The 19,981-nt window shown below is 41.4% G+C and overlaps 2 protein-coding genes across 10 annotated transcripts in view; one reads left to right on the top strand and one right to left on the bottom strand.

Annotated features, from left to right (window-relative positions):
- Positions 1–19,981, top strand: part of DAB2IP (DAB2 interacting protein) — a 597,823-nt gene that overhangs the window by 562,365 nt on the left and 15,477 nt on the right. For 8 of the 9 annotated variants that reach the window (XM_089685241.1, XM_089685244.1, XM_089685243.1 and 5 more), the window contains 2 exons: positions 9,680–9,829; positions 13,923–14,125. In XM_089685241.1, coding sequence (XP_089541367.1) covers positions 9,680–9,829; positions 13,923–14,125 — 353 coding nt within the window. The remainder of the gene's footprint in view (positions 1–9,679; positions 9,830–13,922; positions 14,126–19,981) is intronic. The other variant, XM_089685242.1, reaches the window with a different exon arrangement.
- TTLL11 (tubulin tyrosine ligase like 11) overlaps positions 10,357–19,981 on the bottom strand; it is a 393,649-nt gene continuing 384,024 nt past the window's right edge. Inside the window, exon 11 of the mRNA XM_089685248.1 lies at positions 10,357–11,001. The gene's annotated coding sequence lies outside the window, so the exon portion shown is untranslated. The remainder of the gene's footprint in view (positions 11,002–19,981) is intronic.

Raw genomic sequence — 19,981 nt, 5'->3', positions numbered from 1 at the left:
GTCAGTACTCAATTATATTTTCTATAACACCAAACTAAATGGAGAAAAACGTTCAATATACTTTCTTCCCAAAATCATCCTCCCCAGAAAGGCAACCATTATAGTCATCTTAAGGGTACAGTGTACTCTGTAGATTGTACTTGAGTTTTTCTATGATATTATGCAGTAATCAGTTATGTTACTGAATCAGTATTCTATGTATACAGCCCAATAAAATTGCATTATGATCATGCACATGTCGGGGAAGTAGTGTTTTATGTATACAGTGTAATACAGCATAGGCAACCTTGGCAGTCCAGCTGTTGTGTAATTACAAGTCCCATGAGGCATTGTACATGGGATTGTAATTACACAATAGCCACAGGCATAACTCGTAAGATGCATGATGGCTTTCAGTTTCACCACAGCTGAAGTGCCAAGGCTTGCTCCCCTGGTGTAATAGTGTATTACAGTCATGTCCAAGTGCTCAGTCATGTTGGATATGTAGTGTTTTATTTACAATGTAATAGAAAAGTATTACGATCATTTCCAGTGGTCAGTCACATTGGGGATGTAGTGTTTTGTGTATAGTGTAAAAAAAATTGTGTTCTGATCATGTCCAGTGGTCAGTCATGTTGAAAGTTTATTACTCTATGTATAGTGTAACAGAATGGTATTATACTCATATCTTAGTGTGATCAGTCATTGGGGGTATAGTGTTCTATTTATTCAGTTTATTAGAATTGTATTATGATCATATTCAGTGTGGTTGGTCATGTTGGTGTATGCAAAATAACAGGATTATATAATCATCCAGTCTCGTTGTCATTTATGTGTGAGGTGTAGTGTTTTACGAATATTGTGTTGCAGAATTGTATTAGATCATGTCCAGTGGTTGGCCAGGTATAGTTTTTTATTTGTATATATAATGCAATAGAATTGTTTTATGACCGCGTCCAGTGGTCAGTCATATTACAGGTGTAGTGCTCTATGTATAGAGTGTAATAGAATATTATTATGATCATGTGCTATACTTTGCCATGTTGGTGGTATTGTGTACTATTGTGTAGTATTTTCCTAATTGTACAGTACACGGCACAGGAGATTTAGTCATAACCATGGGTTATTGGCAGCTACCTTCAGGTGATTGGACACCCACTCTCTAACTCTTCTCATTTCCAGTTAGCTGTATCTTTTTTTCTAATATCCTTAGACATTCTCTCTCTCTCCTGAGACGTTTACTTACTCTTTTTATATTTTGTGGGAGTCTTTTATCCAGTTGCAGCTACTCTCTTGCCTCTCAGGCTTCCGTTGCAGCTTTCTGGATCTGTTGATCCTCAGCTGTGCCTTAGGGGACTGTACCCAGACCCCACCTAAACGTTGCAAGGCTGGCCTGTAATATTGCCTCAGGCATTGGATACTGCATGAACACTCACCTTGGAGCAATGTGTATCTCACTGTTAACCACAGAGAGCTATATAAGTTCAGAGCTGAGGTCCATAAACTGCTGGAGCAGAATCTAGGTTAAAGTCAGGATGGGGCTGGTCCCTTTAATCCTGCACTGTTTGGATACACACATCTGCCATGATAAATCAGGCCTAGTGCCCAATAACCTCGCTCCATTGTTTATATAATTGAAGAACTCTCAGTCCATCAAGCTTCTACACCAAGCTGAATCTCTAGATGAGGAGACAGCAAAATCTAAAAAAACAAAAGCAGGGGAGTGTTTGTTTCTAAGAGTAGCCAGATCGATATGAAAATGTTCCACATTGATCTGGCTACTCTTAGAGATGGTTCTCTGCTTTGGTTTTTAGACTGCTGTGCCTTAGAAAGGGGGTGAAAAGAATAATGGTGTCTTCTGCTTCTGCAGAATCGGATTCAGAGGTGATGTTCGACTTTATGTGTTAAAGTAAAGGATACCATTTTGGTCCTTATTGATGAGGTCCATTCCTGCCTTACCTTATCCACATTACTACATCCATGGCAGTCTGCCAGACCCTGACTGTCTGAGTTCAAAGCATGACCTGTGACCATTTTTAAGGGATCCCTTCATCCACCACCATCTAGAACTTTTACCTGTAGCCCTACATGGCTGGGTAGGTGGCTTTGTAAATATGTTACGTTAGCTATACAGGATGAAATGCTGGTTAACTGAACTTCCGTGCAAGAAGTTCCTCGAGAGGATGCACTTTAGAGGGAAACACCTCGCTGGTTGCTCCTTAGAAAAGTATGTCAAAGAGCTCACTGAGGCTAAGAGTATTCTACTCCCCCAGAAAAATAAGGCTTGCACTCCTGCAAGTATGCCTTCTAATCCCTTCTCTAGGAAGGGTTCCCTTTGCCCCGCTCAGACCTCGGGCTTCAAGCTAAAACCAGGGTCAAGCTTACATCAAGTTCAGGAGCTCTGGGCCTGACAAGTCAAGAAGAAGCCCTTTTAATGATGTGAGTGGGGTAATGCCAATTGGCTTTTTGGCCCTCTGGACCCAAACATCTAAAAATCCATGGGACCAGAGTGTAGTATCCTGGGGCTACAAACTGAAGTGTCTACCTCCTCCCCCTCTTCATGCTTTCTAATTTGCCACCCTCTCCATAAAGACAGGCAAATCTTCACTCTCCTCCACATCTCCTTATACAGGGGGTTATTACCCCTGTTCCCAACAAGGAATATTTTTAGGGTCTGTACTTTAACCTGTTGGAATCTGTCAGGACTGTCATGGCCTCCTATCTGTCAGAAGATTTGCTAGCCTCTGTGAACATCAGGGATTCTTACCTACACATCCTAATTTTTCCACCTCATCAGTGATATCTGAATTAGCTTGGGTCTTCACCAGGCTACTTGCCATAATGTTTAGTCTGTTTTGAGTTTAGGGTATCCACAGTGTGGGCCACCTGAGCAATTTCCTGTTAAGGGACATGTCTGCCTGGCCCTTTCAGTCAGTGTCTAGTGAACAGTGCTGTACCCGCTTTGGATGGATCCTGAATTTCCAGGATTCATTGAAATTAATACCTCTAGTACATGGGCCTAATATTGGAACTGGTCCTGTCCATGATCTTTCTCCCTTGGGACAAGCTCCTGTCCCTTTGTTCTCGTGCTCAGGCCCTCCAGTCCTAGAGCCAGCCCTCAATTCACTCCTGAACAAGGACTCTGGGTCTTATTGTGGCCTCCTTCACTCCAGACCTCTGTCCCACACAGTTAGAATGTTGGATTGCAAACAGGCTTGTTCTCTAGACCATCCTATGAGTTTGACCTGCAAGGCCAGACTATTGCTGGCTTGGTGGATCGTTAATCCAACACTGGTGTTGAGGAAACCCTTTCCCCCCATAGATGTGGAAGAGTCTCACAATGAACACTAGTGTGATGGAACAGGGTGAAGTCCTGGATGCCTTTCAGCCACAAAGGAGGCACAGGAAGCCACACTGTTTAAAGAGAAGCAGACCTAAGTCTGTCTTTGTCTGAACTGTACATTGCTACCCTATCTGTCCTTTACATCCCAGGCATGAAAAATTAGAAGGCAGACTTCCCAAGTCGTCAGAGTCTGCATCCAGAGGAATGTTCTTTCCACCGCAAGGTGTTCCATTTATTTTGCCATATGTGGTGGAAACTGGACACTAGACAGTTTTGTCACCAAGTCCAAGTACTCTCGAGCCTGCACAGTAGATGCTGTAGTGACTCTATGGGATCAGTTCCACCCGATCTATGCCTTTCTCACTCTATAGCTTCTTTTTCTTCTCCACATTATCTAGATCAGTGGCATTAAATTAAGTCATAGAGGTCCGGTCAGTAAATATTTCTTCCAGTAGGGGTCCAGATCTCATATTTGTGCTATATCACAGCCCCCCTTCCCATCACAGCACAATCTTTTACATCACAGCCCCGTTTACAATACAGTCCCCTCTTTACATCACAGCCCCCTTCACATCACAGCCTCCCTTTACAATATAGGGCCCCACTTTTGCATCAGTCTCGCCCCTTTGCATCACAGTCCCCCATTGTTACATTGCAGTCCCTCAACCTTACATCACAGTCCCCCCCCCCCTTTACATTGTAGGCCCTCATCTTTACTTAGCAGCCCCCCATTTACCTCGCAGGTGACCCTTTACATTATTATTATTATACAGGATTTATATAGCACCAGCAGTTTGCTCACCACTTTACAATATAACCGGAGACAATACAGCAACAATACAGTTCAATACAAGAGGGATAGGAGGGCCCTGCTCCTTGGAGTTTACAATCTAAGAGATTACAACCCTCTTCACATAAAAGTCCCCACCTTTTACAATAGTCCCCTCTTTTCATTTTAGCATGCCTTTTACATCACAGGCCCCTATACATTGCCATCCCCTCCACATCACAGTTCACCCCTTCAAATCAAAGTCCCCCCTTTATATAGTAGCCTCTCTTTACATCAAAGTCACCCCATTTACAGTACAGCCCCCCTTTAAATTGCAGCACCCTCATTATAGTGCCTTCTTTCATTGGGCATTCTACTCTTTACATAGCCCACCTTAACAATATAGCACCTTTACAACAGCGTGATCATCCCTCCCCCTCCCCTTCCAGTCCTACCTTTTATAGCAGAGGGCAAGAAGAGCGATTGGTCTGGATGAAAGGTGGTAGCTTTCCAACTTATGTTAACAAGGGGGTGATTGGTTGTTAGGCCCGCCCGCATCATAACAACCAGTTAGCCGCTTGTTAACTTGAAATGAGGGATAGTTCTCACCCTCCATGCAGACTGATCGCTTTTCCCGCCCTCTGCCCTGCTGTGAAGATGACAGCAGTGGAACCAGCAGGAGGAAGAGATATCACATGGGTAGCTAAATGGCGTGGCCGCTGTGGTCTGGAAAGGACTGTCACTCAGTCCAAGTCCGTCATTTAGTGATGCCTGCTGTAAAGGATAAAGGAGTTTAGTTCTGCTTCAAATATGAGCACATGATGGGTGCATCCCAAATGTCCATGTACTAACTAGCTCATAAAACCACAGGATGGTTGTGCCTGGCAGTTTTTTCCATGTTGGACAGTGAGGCACTGTAGAATCTTTTTATGATAGCCAACCTGACCCATCTGGATTGAGATGCATAACCCGCTCTGCCTTGTTTTCCAGCTCATCACGTCATCTATATTGCTGACCATCAATCACACTTGCAGGTATTTTGTTTACAGCTATTGATTTATGAGTAATAACGCTGCGAGTGTTGACATTAGGCGATGTAGCATGTATCAGCATGTGTACTGTAGTGATCAATACTAATTTTGAGGACAGACTGGTGCCGTGTGTTCAGCTATATGGTAATGCGCTGAATGAGAATCAAAGGCAGTTCTAGCAGGCAAAATGAATCTGTAATTTTCCTTCCCTGGTCTCTTATTAAAACATTATCTGCGGCAAAGTCGGCACTTGCTACTTGTGATATCCATGTACTGTCTGAATGTTTAATCCTCCACTTCTATTTGAAGGGAAAGTGGTTTTTTGAAATTACAACCTTTCCTTTCCACAAGAACAAATCGAGGGTAATTTTTCATTAGGGAATTTTCTACTGAGTGCTGAGTACTTGTGAAATGTTTATTATTTTGTCCCTTATCAGAAGTGGGAAGACCCTGAATGATATTGAAAATGGAAATTCCTGTAATTCTTCTTACAAGTAAACAGATTGGAGAAATCTGATTCAAATCTGGAATTAAAATGGAACATACATGATGTGGTCTGAGTCTTCCAATGTCCAGGGTGACGTCTGGTGTCCTGTCATTGTGCACAACTTCTCCCCCTGAAGTTTCAGTGTCAGTGTACTGGATGGTAATGTTTGTAGGATACCCCAGACCCCAACAGACACCATCAGCTCTATAACTACCAAGCATGACAAGTGGTGAGCGATCAGCCAAATCAGACATTTTTGTTATTAAATTACTGCTTTTGATTAAAGCTGAACTCTCGTTTTTGATGCGTTTTCCATTTATTTTAATGGGAAGGTGCGTTTTTTACCGCACTAAAAACGCAGCATGCAGTACTTTTCAAAATGCAACTGACCCTCCCCGTTTGGTGAGGCAAAAACAGAAGAAAAACTGATCAGTGTGCAAGGGCCCTAAACTTTGGCTCTCTGTTATATATGGCTCACTTTACTGACAGCAGCAGGAGAAAAAAATATGGCAGGACCATCCATTCTACTTTTGATGCTGGTAGTGATTGCGCACAAAATAGATTCTGGGCACCATGTGTGCCAACTCTCAGTTTTTGGCTCTAATCTAAAGTCTTCATCACACAATAAATGTATTTTATACTGAACTGTAGATGTAACCTTCTTCCTTTTAGAAGTTTAATTTATTCACATGATCACATCACCTAATTATCCTCCCAGCTTTTGTTTCTGATGCTAGTGATGATGGGGACATAACTAATTATGACCATTTGAAGACATGACTTTCATCAACTCGCCCTTTAAAGTGGTGGAAGGGGTTTCTCTGCGTAAAAGTCCAAAATTAAGTATAATGCAGAAGTGACTGAAATATGTGCAGGTCTTTAACAGTTGCTCAGCTGAGCAAAAAAGAATAATTGTGGAGTTTGGCTCTAGTCTGGCCTGTGAGGGTCATTCAAAGTCAGCGCTGCCTTCTTACTATGTATGGAAAACCTTCTTTTATCTGTAATGAATTTGTAGCTGCATTAATAATTCTGCAAATATTGATATAAAAATCAATTCTCCCTCCTTCCCTGTGCAGACGTGTTCAGAATAATTCACGCTGCAGATTCAGGAGACACACTCCGATATATATTCTCCTATAGCAGTGCAGCATACAAATGGAGCATTCCTTAATAATTCTGCTTGTTTTATGTATTCCAACTCAAGAAACAAGTAAGATTCTTTTACAAAACGGCTCTCAGTTTCTTCTGTGTATAAAGAGCTTGACAATAATTTTTGGTGGGACACCACAAGGAAATGCTTATTAGTAAACTGCACACATTTCCTTGTCTCAATTTTATATCCATTATTTGATTTTACTATTTCCAAGCACACTCCGTTCAGCAAATTGTGGCACTATTGGTAGTCACTGTTCCAGCACATTGCTACCACATACTAATAGCAGGATCAGCTTACAAATGGCAGATTGGTGAACGTTGATTTCAGATGGACAGTTATATTGTGCACATTGTTGTCTGCACTGCCTCATTGAATTGGGTTTTGTCTGCATGAATAAGGTTCAGTCTACTCTGTAGGGGCTGCTCTCACTGGTTTGTCCAGCATGGGGCAGATTTAATGAAGGTGGCACAGCTGGATGTATGTACTGTATATACTGCTGTATATTTGCAAAACACATCCAGATGCTGCATGCACTGAAAAAAATTGCAGCCAATGAGTACTTCAGGCACTGCAGAAAATAAATACTTCAGATAAGAGAAGGGTAGATTTCAACAATGTGGCAGGTTGCACTTGGTTAGCGACAAGTGCAGTGCCATAGTTAGGTGACATGTTTGCTAAAATTTGTATAGGACCCTCACACCAGGCTAGCAGAAAAGTGCACTTGCTGAACCACCAAGTGCAGTTTGTTTATTATAGGAGCAGAGCCCAAATTTGGATCTAACTTGACCTTTGCTCATATTGTCACAGTTTAAAACATTTAAAAAAAAGAAAAGAAAAATAGGACACATAGAGAATACGTGTCTGTTCTTTGTTGCTTTGATTTTACTCTGTAATGGCTATATGCTGTATTTCTGGAATTACAATATCTAAATCTTATATAAACGGCAACAACTTATTCATCAGTTTCTGAAAAAAAAGCCCATCACTGTTTAGTCATATTGAATTGCTCAGAAAGAAGTCTACTTTCCTATGTTTTCATTTACTTTTCCTTTGTGTGCTCATCCATATATACTGTCATATCCAGATTCTGCCATGTATAATTGACACTGCAGTTTATTATTTTGCCTATGCTTGTTATTTGCATGGGGTGACACTTGAGATAATGAATTTGCTGTGTAATTGCTGGAGACTCGGCACCTCTAGAAGTTCTCAGCCCTCTTCTAGGTCATCTGTCCACGTTCAGCTTATGAATATGTGAATATGAAAAATGATTGTCTGCCTTCTCTTCATTAAATTGATCACCTCTCCAATTCCATCCTCCCAGGAAGGAACCATAAATGATTTCTCACTTATCACTTCCCTTCAGACTTCCACTTTTCTCCTAAAATATCTTCCCTGCCCACTGTAATACTGTGAGTGCAAAAATATCAGTTCATTACATTCAGATGGTTAGAAGTATTTGTGATGGTTAGAAGACACAAGTTGTGGAATGCTGAGTGTTTTAGATTCTCCTTTTGGAAATGACATCTATTTTCCCTTCTACGTAACAGTTTCTTCTCTATCTGTTGCCTTTTTGTTGTGAACCAGAATGATAATAGCAGATACACTTCCCCAAGCATCAGCCTAGATTGGAGCTTTTCCTGAACTGGATACTTTTGGTCTGTGGTGTCTGTTTATAAGATGCTGAGAGCTGAGTTTTGCTTACAAAATGTTATCTTTATTGGTTTGTCTTCTAGTTTGTCTAAATTTTGCTTATCAGTTTAACATGTTTTTAATGAATGTGGCTAACCATGCCTTAGGAACCATTTATTCTCAGGTACAATGTGCATTTTCACAGTTGCAGTTTGATGCTCAGGAATTACAGAGCATTTCTGTGGAGCAGGCTGCTGGATATACTAAGGGTTGTAACACAATCTTGTCTGTGTCCATATATGAAAATTAAGGCGGATGCAGAGGGCAACTCAGCTCTGTAGCAGAGTCTGTGTTCACCATGGAGGGTGATGGAGGAGGCATTCCCCACACAGCAACCATCAGTGGTGATGTCCTGTCAACATGAGACATACGCTGGACAGTAATTCAACTATAGATCATGTTAGCAAAACTGTAGCAAAGTAGTTATGAGGAGGAATACTGAAGTTTTAGCAGTTTTTCATTTTGGAATGCTGGGGTTATTTTGTTGCAATTGTTTGCTTCATCATCACTAGGAACGGCAACTGTAAACCAATGGGTAATTCCGTATCGAGAGGTTTATTACACAGTCTACTTTCATGTAAAATACCTAGATATTGCTGTGCATAGGAGTGCAGTGTTTATCTACTGACCCTCAGTGTTGATGAATGTTGATTGGTTTGGTACTGACAAGTTTCCCTTGTGCTGCTCACAATATCCAATGATGAGAGAGAAACTGAGCAAAAAAACCATAATGGCCTGATGGGTAATGTTGCTCTTTTCGCTCTTATGTACCATCATGTATGCTAGTGTTTGCTGCTGAAGGTCAGTTTCTGATGCCATGTCCATGGCATCAAAAGGACAACTGTCACCAGTCTGAAAATAAAGTGCAAAATTAGTGGGACATATATCCACCCCAGTGATCCTGTCTCTCTGACCCAGGTAGAGATATTTAGTTTAGTCTATTGCAAATAGAAGTTTAATGAACATTTTTGTGGTATATTGTCATTTACTTTCAAGATAGTTGCCTGATCTTTAGTTGACTTTGGCTTTCAAGCTATTGTAGAACTACAGATCCCAGCTTGCTACTAAACCAGTTCCACAACTGTTGGAGAGCTTGCAGGCTTTTATCGTGTGCAGCCATGCCTTTTGACATGAAATCATTTCCATTTTTCTTTTGCTGCTCATGTTTTTGTTTTTTCAATTTCATTGCTTTCTTTTGTTCTGGTTGTATGTTTTGTTTTAGGCCCCTTCACCTGTGAACCCCAATGCTCTGGACCGCACAGCCGCATGGCTCTTGAATATGAATATGATGTTAGAAGATGAAAGCATTGAGCCAGATTTCAAGCACAGGGATAATATGAGGAATAAGGAGGAGATGACACAAATAGAAAAGGTAACCTCAACTGGGTAGAACCTCAGAATTTCCCTTTATCAGATCTCCATCCCTCATCCTGTCACCCCACTTGGGGAAGTAATGTCACAGCCAGCCTTAGAAAACACATTGTTGATGCTCAAAGAGAAAAAGCACTATGGGAGAGTATTAGCGATCATTATTTATTAGGCCCAGTCAGGTGTATGTCCAGTCTCGTAAGATCTAGTGGATCTTTCTTACAAATTATTACGTTTCTTGAATTTAAACATCCTCTTGTCCCAGGTGGATCTATCTGGTAATTAATCCTGCAAAGTTGCCTGAATGGGTGGGCTATACTTGCCCGGATTCTACCTTTTGTTGGCTGATGTTTTGTTACAATGAGCAGGTTAAAGGTGGTCAGTGCAGGTTTGAGATGGACGTGACATAGGCACCACACTATTGATGTCTTTTGAGAAACCTTTTAACCCTTGTGTGATACACAGTTCATCCAACGTTTTAGTACTTTGATTATCTCTGTACTCATGAAAAACTGACAACTCAAAAATAGGTTTTCTGTTGTTTAGGTTTATTGGCTAAATGTGACTATAACGGACAATAGCCAGCTGATGTATGGAAGAATACAAGTGATGCATATATTCGATTATGAAGCATACAAACTATGCAGCATGGCTTTTTAGACTGCTGCATGACCTCTTGCAAATAGTCCATTTACATCACGCATATAGAATATATTCCCGGTTCGTGCCATTAGAGCGTTAGTAGAGGTGTAATTATAATTCAGCCTTCCATGCCGATTTAGGCATTATTCAATAACCACCAGTAGAGGGAAAAAAATTCATTCAATGCAGAATGATTATAAAACCAGTACTAATATTCCAATTCTTTTAAATGAAAACTTGGATTACAATGATTATTAACACTGATGCTTTAGTAGCTGCCCAGTGCTAACCTATTGTTACAGTCTGTATACCTGTCATCATGGAAGAGGAGTGTTGCAGTCTCTACTTGGTGCTGGAGTTATTGTTGGAATCTTTATTCTATAATGCAGGCCAATAGCATGAGCCTGCAGTGATGGAAGGGCATTTTTCAGTAAAAAAGCACATTGACAACTTTTGTTTTCGTTCTTCTTCTGGCCTTCAGTCCATAATTCCGTCTGTCACTCTGTAAGATTTTGTCATAGTAGTTGTTTACACCTGTTAAAAAGAGAAAACAATGTTAACAGCCAGTTTACTTTTTGGCACATTTTTATTTTTTAAAGTTTCATGTTCACAACCCCAGAGAGACATTTTTGAGGCCAGTAAGGAACAGCTGAAAACAATTCTGTAATAAATGCCTGCAGCTCTGTGATGAATGAAGTGGTATATAGCTGATACTGCGGCAGGTGATGTCTCCTGATTTCTGTAGGATATACTACAGCTGTTTAAAGCATGGAGAATCACATCGCTGTGATCTCTAATGAGCGTCCTGCAGAAGAGAGGATTCACCCATCCAGTTTAATTCAAACATTCCTCCTGCCAGACACTGTGGCTCTAGAACAGACTGTCTCACAGTATAATTAAGCCAAAATCCATACATTAGTGATGGCAGGAAGTGCTGCACAGTCACATGACAGCAGGTTAAACCTCACATGGTGTTGTCTATGTGTGGCTGGTTCACCAGCTCTCATCACAAGCTGCAGACAGTAACGCATCCTGAAGGGACCCCCACCTGGGCACATCTCTGCACAAGAGCCTCATTAGGAAAATGAAATCTTTCCAGGACTGACTTCCTGTCCCTTAAAACCGCTATCCTTAGGCTATAGGACACTGCTGGATGGTGCTCTGCAAGCAGCGGGCTGCACGGTCCTTTGAGAGATGTTGCTGCCTGAAGCACAGACACAGCAAGCAGCTTCTTCCAGTCTTACACAATGATTAGGAAGAACTCTTAGCTCCCCACCGAGCAAAATGTAAATACACAGAACGCAGACTGAAATAATTGCCATTAATGGCCTCCTTTTCATAAAGACACTGACAACTGTCGGCTCTGTAGCTGCCTGCAATCTCAGTACTGTTTATTATCAGCACTAAAGGGACTTATTACAATCTGGCTCTTCTCTGCACCTCAATCTTCAATGAATACCTGAAAATAATCATCAGCTAATTAATTATGTTAATTTAATAGATGGAGACGCTAGCAAGCAACCCTTGTATGGCAACACATGAGAGATGGCGGCTCTCCGGTGGTGTCCATTATAGTGCAGGCCAAGTTCAGGAGGGCAGAAAAGACAAATCGACACCACAGTTATAATAATTAATATTCTGAAGTGCCACAGAGTCCTGTTTGTCAGACAGGGAGAGGAGTCTCTTATGTTTTTAATGAATTGCAGGGTTCTCTCTTAATGAGAAGTTTTGGCCAGATGTCAGTGTTGGATGTGTGTAGCTGTAGTAATTATCCGAGGTACAGTGTTCTCAACTTACATAAAGGTTACACTCTGATCACTTCAATTCACTGTTTACAAAATGCCAAGCATCTTTCTGAAAGCCGCGTTCAGCTGCAGTACAGGGGTGCTGAATGTTTGTGGCAGTGCTGCTGGGAAGCATTTAGCAATCTGAAGGCACTTAGTAAATGCCTGAGAACATTCATGTTTAACGTCATTGCCAATCATCAGCAGCAACACTTAGGACCCATTCCTGTTTTTTCATGGGTGTTTACATGTTTTATTGCTATATATTCAGATCTCGATTTGTCACCATTGGCATTCCAAAGCACATATGTGGTCAAAACAAACACACTAGCAACAGCACACAATGCAACACATGTTGCCATGTGATGTGCAGGAAAAACAAAAATGAGACAGGCAAGTTTTTTGGCCCATGAGTGTGCCTTGAGGGCCCATTGATAATAAATAGGTGTGCTCAATGCAGTCTGCGTCGATGTGCCAAAAATGCATGTATAAGTATCCCTAAAAATATCAAAGCTGTGAGATGACATTTTCGGATGATGATCTCATGACTGTAAGAGAGCCCGAGCCTGCAAGTCATTGTGATGGGGTGCAACGGTCTCACAGGTTGGAACAGGTAGCCCAATTGTTGGTTGTCTAAGGGATACGTCACTGGTAGCCTCTTGCTTCTAGCTTTACCTTTACACAATGAACTTACTTGTAATAAGTGAAACTCACAGGTTAGTATGGCATTCTGAGGAGATCTCATCTGATAACAATTCAAGCATTTCCACACCTTTTCCTGTAAAGTCTATGTCCTGCCTAAAGTACAGCTGTGGTACCAGGAAGAGGTTGAAATATTTATTATGACAAAGCTGTCAGTACATACTCTTCTTGTATGATCTGCCCCAAGCTCTCAAAAAGATGCCATGCAAATAAGACTGGCTATTGATCGCCGTTTGCTTAGCCATATGCACGTTCCCCATGTCAGTGCTCAGACCTGATGATTGCTTTTTGGGATGGGGTCATAGGACTGGGTGAGGGACTGTGCTCCTTCTTCACAGCCAGTTGGATGTAAAGTGCTCCTGGTGGTTCTGCACCATCATAGTGAAAGTACACACTAGCAGCTTGGGCATACATGTTGGTATATTGGGCAGCATTGAAGTGCTTATGTGAGTATGGTGCGATAGGTACCTGGTTTTTAGATCAACTCTTTTGTCCATCTTTATTCCGTTTCTCTTCATATATGCTTAAGTGAGTGTCTTCACCTAAGGAAACTTCTAATTACAAACACTGTCATAGTTACCAGCACAAGTAAATGAGGAGCATTTGGTTCCACCTTTTTGAATAAGCACTATGATTATTTTCTTGTTATCTCTCTGAGAAAACTAAATGAGCCACTGCTCATATCCTGATTTTTCTTGATGATTTGTGCAGCATTCCTGTCATTGAGCGGTTCATGGTTATTATATGTGTTAATGCAAAGTCAGAATGATAAGTAGGCCTGGAAAAGTTTTCTGCCAGAAGAGGAAATAGGTTTGTTTACAGTGATCCCATATCTGTGTGTAAAGTTCTACTTCAGTTCTCTATATTCATCTTTCCTCCTCTGAAGTTTAAGGCTTCATTCTGTTTTACTCAAATATACACTGTGTTGATAAAGTTTAGAGAACCATTAATGCCTGTTTCTCCCGGCAGTACCAGCAGGAGATCATGGTCCTCCAGGACAAGCTGCGCCTTTCCAACAAGAAGCTGGAGGAATATGAGAACCGCTGCAAGAGCCAAGATGAGCAGACGCAGAAGATTCTGCTGGAATATCAGGCACGGCTGGAGGAGAGTGAAGAGCGCTTGCGCAGACAGCAGGAGGACAAAGAGATGCAGATGAAGGGCATTATAAGCAGGTAGGACTATCAGAATCCTCCTTTGTGTCTAACAATTAATGGGACTTTATAACAGCTGTTACAAAAAACTGCCCTCTGCTACCAATATACAACCAGTGGCATGCAGGACCCTCCTTAGCTGTAGCCACTTGTTGACTGTTCGTCCTTCTTGTTAATGACGTGCTATAAACCAATACTGTTCTTGCCTGATCAAGCAAACCTGCCTTGAAGTGATTCTAAAGGTTATTTTATTTTTTTTGTAAAATAACAAACATATCTATACTTACCTGCTCTGTGCAGTGGGATTGCACAGAGCAACCTGGATGCTCCTCTTCTCAGGTCCCCCGCAGGCTCTTCTGGCTCCTCCTTTCTGTTGGGTGCCCCCACAGCAAGCAGCTTGCTGTAGGGGCACCCACTGCTCCATTTGTCCATTCAGACACTGAGCTCGCTGTGACTTGGCCCCACCCCCGCTCTCTGAATTTGCTGACTGGCTGTGATTGACAGCAGCACGAGCCAATGGCTCCTGCTTGCTGTCTCAGCCAATGAGGAGACAGTGACCCGGGACAGCCAAGGTTGTGTGTTGTGCACATTGCTGGATTGCGATGGGGCTCAGGTAAGTATTTAGGGGGCTGGGGGCACTGCTGCACCCAGAAGGTTTTTTTACCTTCAGGCCTAGAATGCCTGAAGGTAAATAAAAAAACCTTGAGCCTTTAAAACCTCTTTAAAGGATAAGTTCACCTTTTAACAAAAAATAATAAATGCACTTTTTTGCAGGTTAAAAAAAAATGCATTTACTTTTTTTTTTGTTTTGGGAACCTGTAAAGCATTGCACCAGCAATTAGCACATCACTGGTGCCATGCAGGACTCCTGCAGACCTGTCAGCGAATCTGCTTGCTCATACCTCATACGGGCAAGCACATACTGACAGGAAGAATCAATGAACTACCACAGCGTTCAACAGCACCGTGGTAGTGCATTGAGAACTACAAGCTGACAGGCATTTGGAACTTGTCTTTTCCCTATTACAGAACTCTGTGAATGGGTGATATGGCCAGGTGGGCAGGGCCCTGCACAGCAACATTTTTTTTTCAAATTCAGAATGGCACAGAAGGGTTTTTAACAAGAAGCATCATTTAACATGAAACTCGAAAAGTCAATTTCTTTTCCATTTTGGATGGAGTAGGGAAGAGTTATTGCTATGTTGCCATTGGAAAACTTTCCTTAATCTCCTGCTGTACTAACATTTTACCATATCCTGCTGCACAGGGTGTCACCAGGACAGAAATAAGAGGAAATGTCTACAACATTTCACAACAACAGTAAAAGTCTGGGCAAGTTTAAAGAATAAGTTCACCTTTAAAAAAATAATAATAAATGCACTTTTTTTGCAGGTCAAAAAAATGTGCATTTAATTTTTTTTTTCTTGCGATCCTGTAAAGCACGTCATGCTCTTGCAGACCATCAGTACACTGTCTGCCCGTACCTTCAATAGGGGTAGGCAGTTACTGAAGTCCAGGAAGCTCAATGGACTACAAGAGCTCTTAACAGCACCCTCATAGTCCAGTGAGGACTACAAGCGGTCAGCCACAATGGCAGACGGTACTTGTAGACATTCATTCACAGAATTCTGTGAATGAATGACAGTCATGTGGGCACAGCTGTTTTCAAATTGTGACAGTGGGCAGATCATGTTACACCCTAAATATGGGTGTAACGTGTTGAAAAAGGTGACTTTATCCTTTCCCTTAACCCTTCCTACACTGAAAAAATTAGACTAGACTTGACTTTGATGAAAAGAAATTTGTAGATTATGCTGTGTTCCTCTCAGCATGTCAGAACTCATATTCTCTAAGTAATATGATCAGTGTGATACAAAAATAAAGAAAAAATCCCCCTGCGCTAAATATGTTGAAACTAAACCAAGCAGCTAACACCCTAACCTATACCAAAGGTGCAAAAGAAATAGACAATAATATTGGTGTAGCGCTACAATAAGTGAAAAAGATATATATATATATACACACACAGGTAAATACAATAAACAACACAAATGAGTGATATATCCTCCAGGGATCTATATAAAGTGAAACAATAAGTGACTAGGTGTTAAATAAACCAGGTCCCACAATAAAGTGCAAAAACTCCCAATCCCAAAATGGGATAAATACACAAGGTGACACTGTGAATCCCAAAATTGGGATAATCATACATCTAAAGTGACTAATGCTGGACCCCAATGGTGTAAACATATAATAATGCACAGTGAAAGTAAAAATCACGTAAAATACATAGTATATAAGAGTCCAAATAGTGCAAAAATATGTGCAAACACACAAATGGATGTGCTTCAATCTTCAGCAATCGGTGTTTAAAGTGCTCGTGCCAACCGCAAGTGGATAATTATCCTTAAATAGCAGAAATACCTCCTTGCCGCGACCCTTAAAGGCCAAAACACCTTGTGGATCACACTGGATCCTACACAACAGGTGGCTCCACACCATACAGCTTCATATTCAACAGGCTCCAATGGCTCCGCATACCCTCACTGGTAATAGCACAGGTTCCCCTTCCAAAGGTAGATCACCGCAGTACAGCTCACTTGTTCATATATACCATGTTAAGGCCATGAAAGAACAAGAGAGACCTCCATAGTGCAATACCATGTAATAAAGATATATAGGGATGAAATTGCCAAATGAACACTTACATTACAGATGACAAAATCGAGCAGTGTTACCCCATGTTATGGGTGTATACTGTAGGACACTGGGAGTAGTAAGATGGCGTACGCCGGAACTACGTCACTGCGCATCAACGCGTTACATCACGTTCGCCACGTGACTTCCTCAGGATCCTGAATTTTGGGATTCACAGTGTCACCTTGTGTATTTATACCATTTTGGGATTGGGAGTTTTTGTACTTTATTGTGGGACCTGGTTTATTTTACACCTAGTCACTTATCGTTTCACTTTATATAGATCCCTGGAGGAGCTATCACTCATTTGTGTTGTTTATTGTATTTACCTCTATATATACAGTTGTGTTCAAAATAATAGCAGTCAGACATCACTAACCTGATCACTCACTGTTTTTGGTAGAAATGATATTTCTACATGGCAAATAATTTACTAGCAGGTGTAGTAGAGTAATAGAAATCCAACAGACCCAACAGTCATGACATGCATGCTACTGATTCTGTGTAATTGAATCACCAATTGAAAGGGGCATGTTCAAAATAATAGCAGTGTGGAGTTCTATTAGTGAGGTCATTCATTGTTTGAAAAACAGGTGTCAATTATTGCCCTTATTTAAGGAAGGAAGGCAGCAAATGTTGTACATGCTGGTTACAGTGCATCTCTCTCTGAAATTCTGAGGAAAATGGGTCGTTCCAGACATTGTTCAGAAGAACAGCGTACCTTGATTAAAAAGTTGATTGGAAAGGGGAAAACATACAAAGAAGTGCAGAAAATGATAGGCTGCTCAGCTAAAATGATCGCAAATGCTTTAAAAGGGCAACCAAAACCTGAAAGACGTGGAAGAAAGCGAAAAACTACCATTCAAATGGATAGAAGAATAGCCAAAATGGCAAGGACTCAGCCAACAATCGGCTCCAGGAAGATCAAAGAAGGTCTAAAGGTACCTGTGAGTACTGTTACAATTAGAAGACGCCTATGTGAAGCCAAGCTATCTGCAAGAAGTCCCCGCAAAGTCCCACTGTTGAAAAAAAGACGTGCTGAAGAGGTTACAATTTGTCAAAGAGCACATTGACTGGCCTAAAGAGAAATGGCGCAACATTTTGTGGACTGATGAAAGTAAGATTGTTCTTTTTGGGTCTAGTGGCCGGAGACAGTTTATCAGATGACCCCCAAACACTGAATTCAAGCCACAGTACACTGTGAAGACAGTGAGGCATGGTTGTGCAAGCATCATGATATGGGGATGTTTCTCATACTACGGTGTTGGGCCTATTTATCACATACCAGGGATCATGGATCAGTTTGAATACATCAGAATACTTGAAGAGGTCATGCTGCCTTATGCTGAAGAGGAAATGCCCTTGAAATGGGTGTTCCAACAAGATAACGACCCCAAACACACTAGTAAACATGCAACATCTTGGTTCCAGACCAACAAGATTGACGTTATGGAGTGGCCAGCCCAATCCCCGGATCTTAATCCAATAGAAAACTTGTGGGGTGACATAAAAATGCAGTTTCTGAGGCAAAACCAAGAAATAGAGAAGAACTGTGGAATGTAGTCCAATCATCCTGGGCTGGAATACCTGTTCACAGGTGCCAGAAGCTGGTTGACTCCATGCAACACAGATGTACAGCAGTTCTCAGAAACAGTGCTTATACAACTAAATATAAATTGATTCAAAGGAAAGCAAAATCTTCAAACATTTTTCAGTTTATATAGTGAATGTTTGAGTTTGTAAAGAAGAATACAAACACTGCTATTTTTTTGAACAATCTAATATTCACTTTTCTTCAATTTGTTTAGAGGAACAACACAAATTTGCTATATTTTTCTTCATGTTTTGATTTGGAATAGAATGTGTAGTGTTCCCAATGCATTTGTGTGTACGGAAATAAAAGCTATTAGAAGGATTTTGAGCTTTATTCACTTTTTTCAACACACTGCTATTATTTTGAACACAACTGTATATCTTTTTCACTTATTGTAGTGCTACACCAATATTATTGAATATGATCAGTGTGACTTATTGCAGCTTTCAGTGGAGAGATGAAGCACTGCTATCATGTCTGTGAGAATCCAAACCAGGGGAGATGTGTATGCTGCTGTACACATAGAAGGTGAAAATTGTCTTAGACCTCAGTGTTCAGGATTCAGTCAGTCCTGCCTAGGAACTAGAGATCTCATTTTAAGGAGACCAAATTCATGAGCTTTCAGCCTCAAGAGCAGGACTATGCTGTGTATGGATCTGTGTTCTGCTGTACACATGCTGGCAGGTAGGAAGTGCTACCTACACAGCGTTGTATGTGATGGAGGATGATGTGAAGGGAACAGAGGAGACACTGTTGGAGGTGGGACAGAGAACACTACAGTGTGTGTGTGTGGGGGGGGGGGTATTGTGATGAGAAATGGATTGTGGGCACTGCTTTGGGGGATGGGAGGGCAGAGAACACTGTTTTGGGGGGTACAGGACACTACTGGGGAGGAAGGGGGCAAAGCACACTACACTTGGTGGGGGGTGATGTGAAAGGGAGGTAGAGGACACTGGAAGGGGGGGGCAGAGTATACAACTCATGACACTGGTTAATCTGCCTAATATATATTGTACAGAGACATTCAGATAACCCGCTATAGCTTTGACGTTACTAGAAAGCGGAGAAAAGCTCCTTCAGCAGTCTTTTGCCAGGGCATCAGCCTGGATATTCATGCCACATGGTCTGAGGTTATTTGTGTGTTTTGCAGCAATGCGATTGTGCTGTTCGGTTAAAAAGGCAAAAGATTATATTTCCAGCAAGTCAATCTATTCTAGTTAACCAGATGTCTCCATACTCTCCATCAGATTGACAGCCTACAGGAATATGGAACAGACACACATTACAGAGAGTGGTGAAGTACAAAACCACTCTTTTCTCCCAAGCAGTTTGTATTAAACCCCTTAAGTAATAATGTGCTGCATGGCACTGCAGACTGGGCTTGACATACAACAGATCACCCAGATGTCAGAGCTTTTGAACCAAAACATGAGCATCATCTTAATAGGCCAGATATTGATTGGTGCTTGTGAGGCGCCAGAGATTGCAGAGTAACTTGCAATGACCCAGCGTCCTAGAACTGTCACAGTGCAAAAACAGATGATGTCTCATAGACCTGATGTTTCCTTTATAGGTCACATTGTTTA

Source organism: Staurois parvus, unplaced genomic scaffold (assembly GCF_062004578.1).
Source record: "Staurois parvus isolate SC_StPar_1 unplaced genomic scaffold, SC_StPar_1.0 ptg000365l, whole genome shotgun sequence".
NCBI classification, from domain to species: domain Eukaryota; kingdom Metazoa; phylum Chordata; class Amphibia; order Anura; family Ranidae; genus Staurois; species Staurois parvus.
This window is presented reverse-complemented; position numbering and strand designations above follow the sequence as displayed.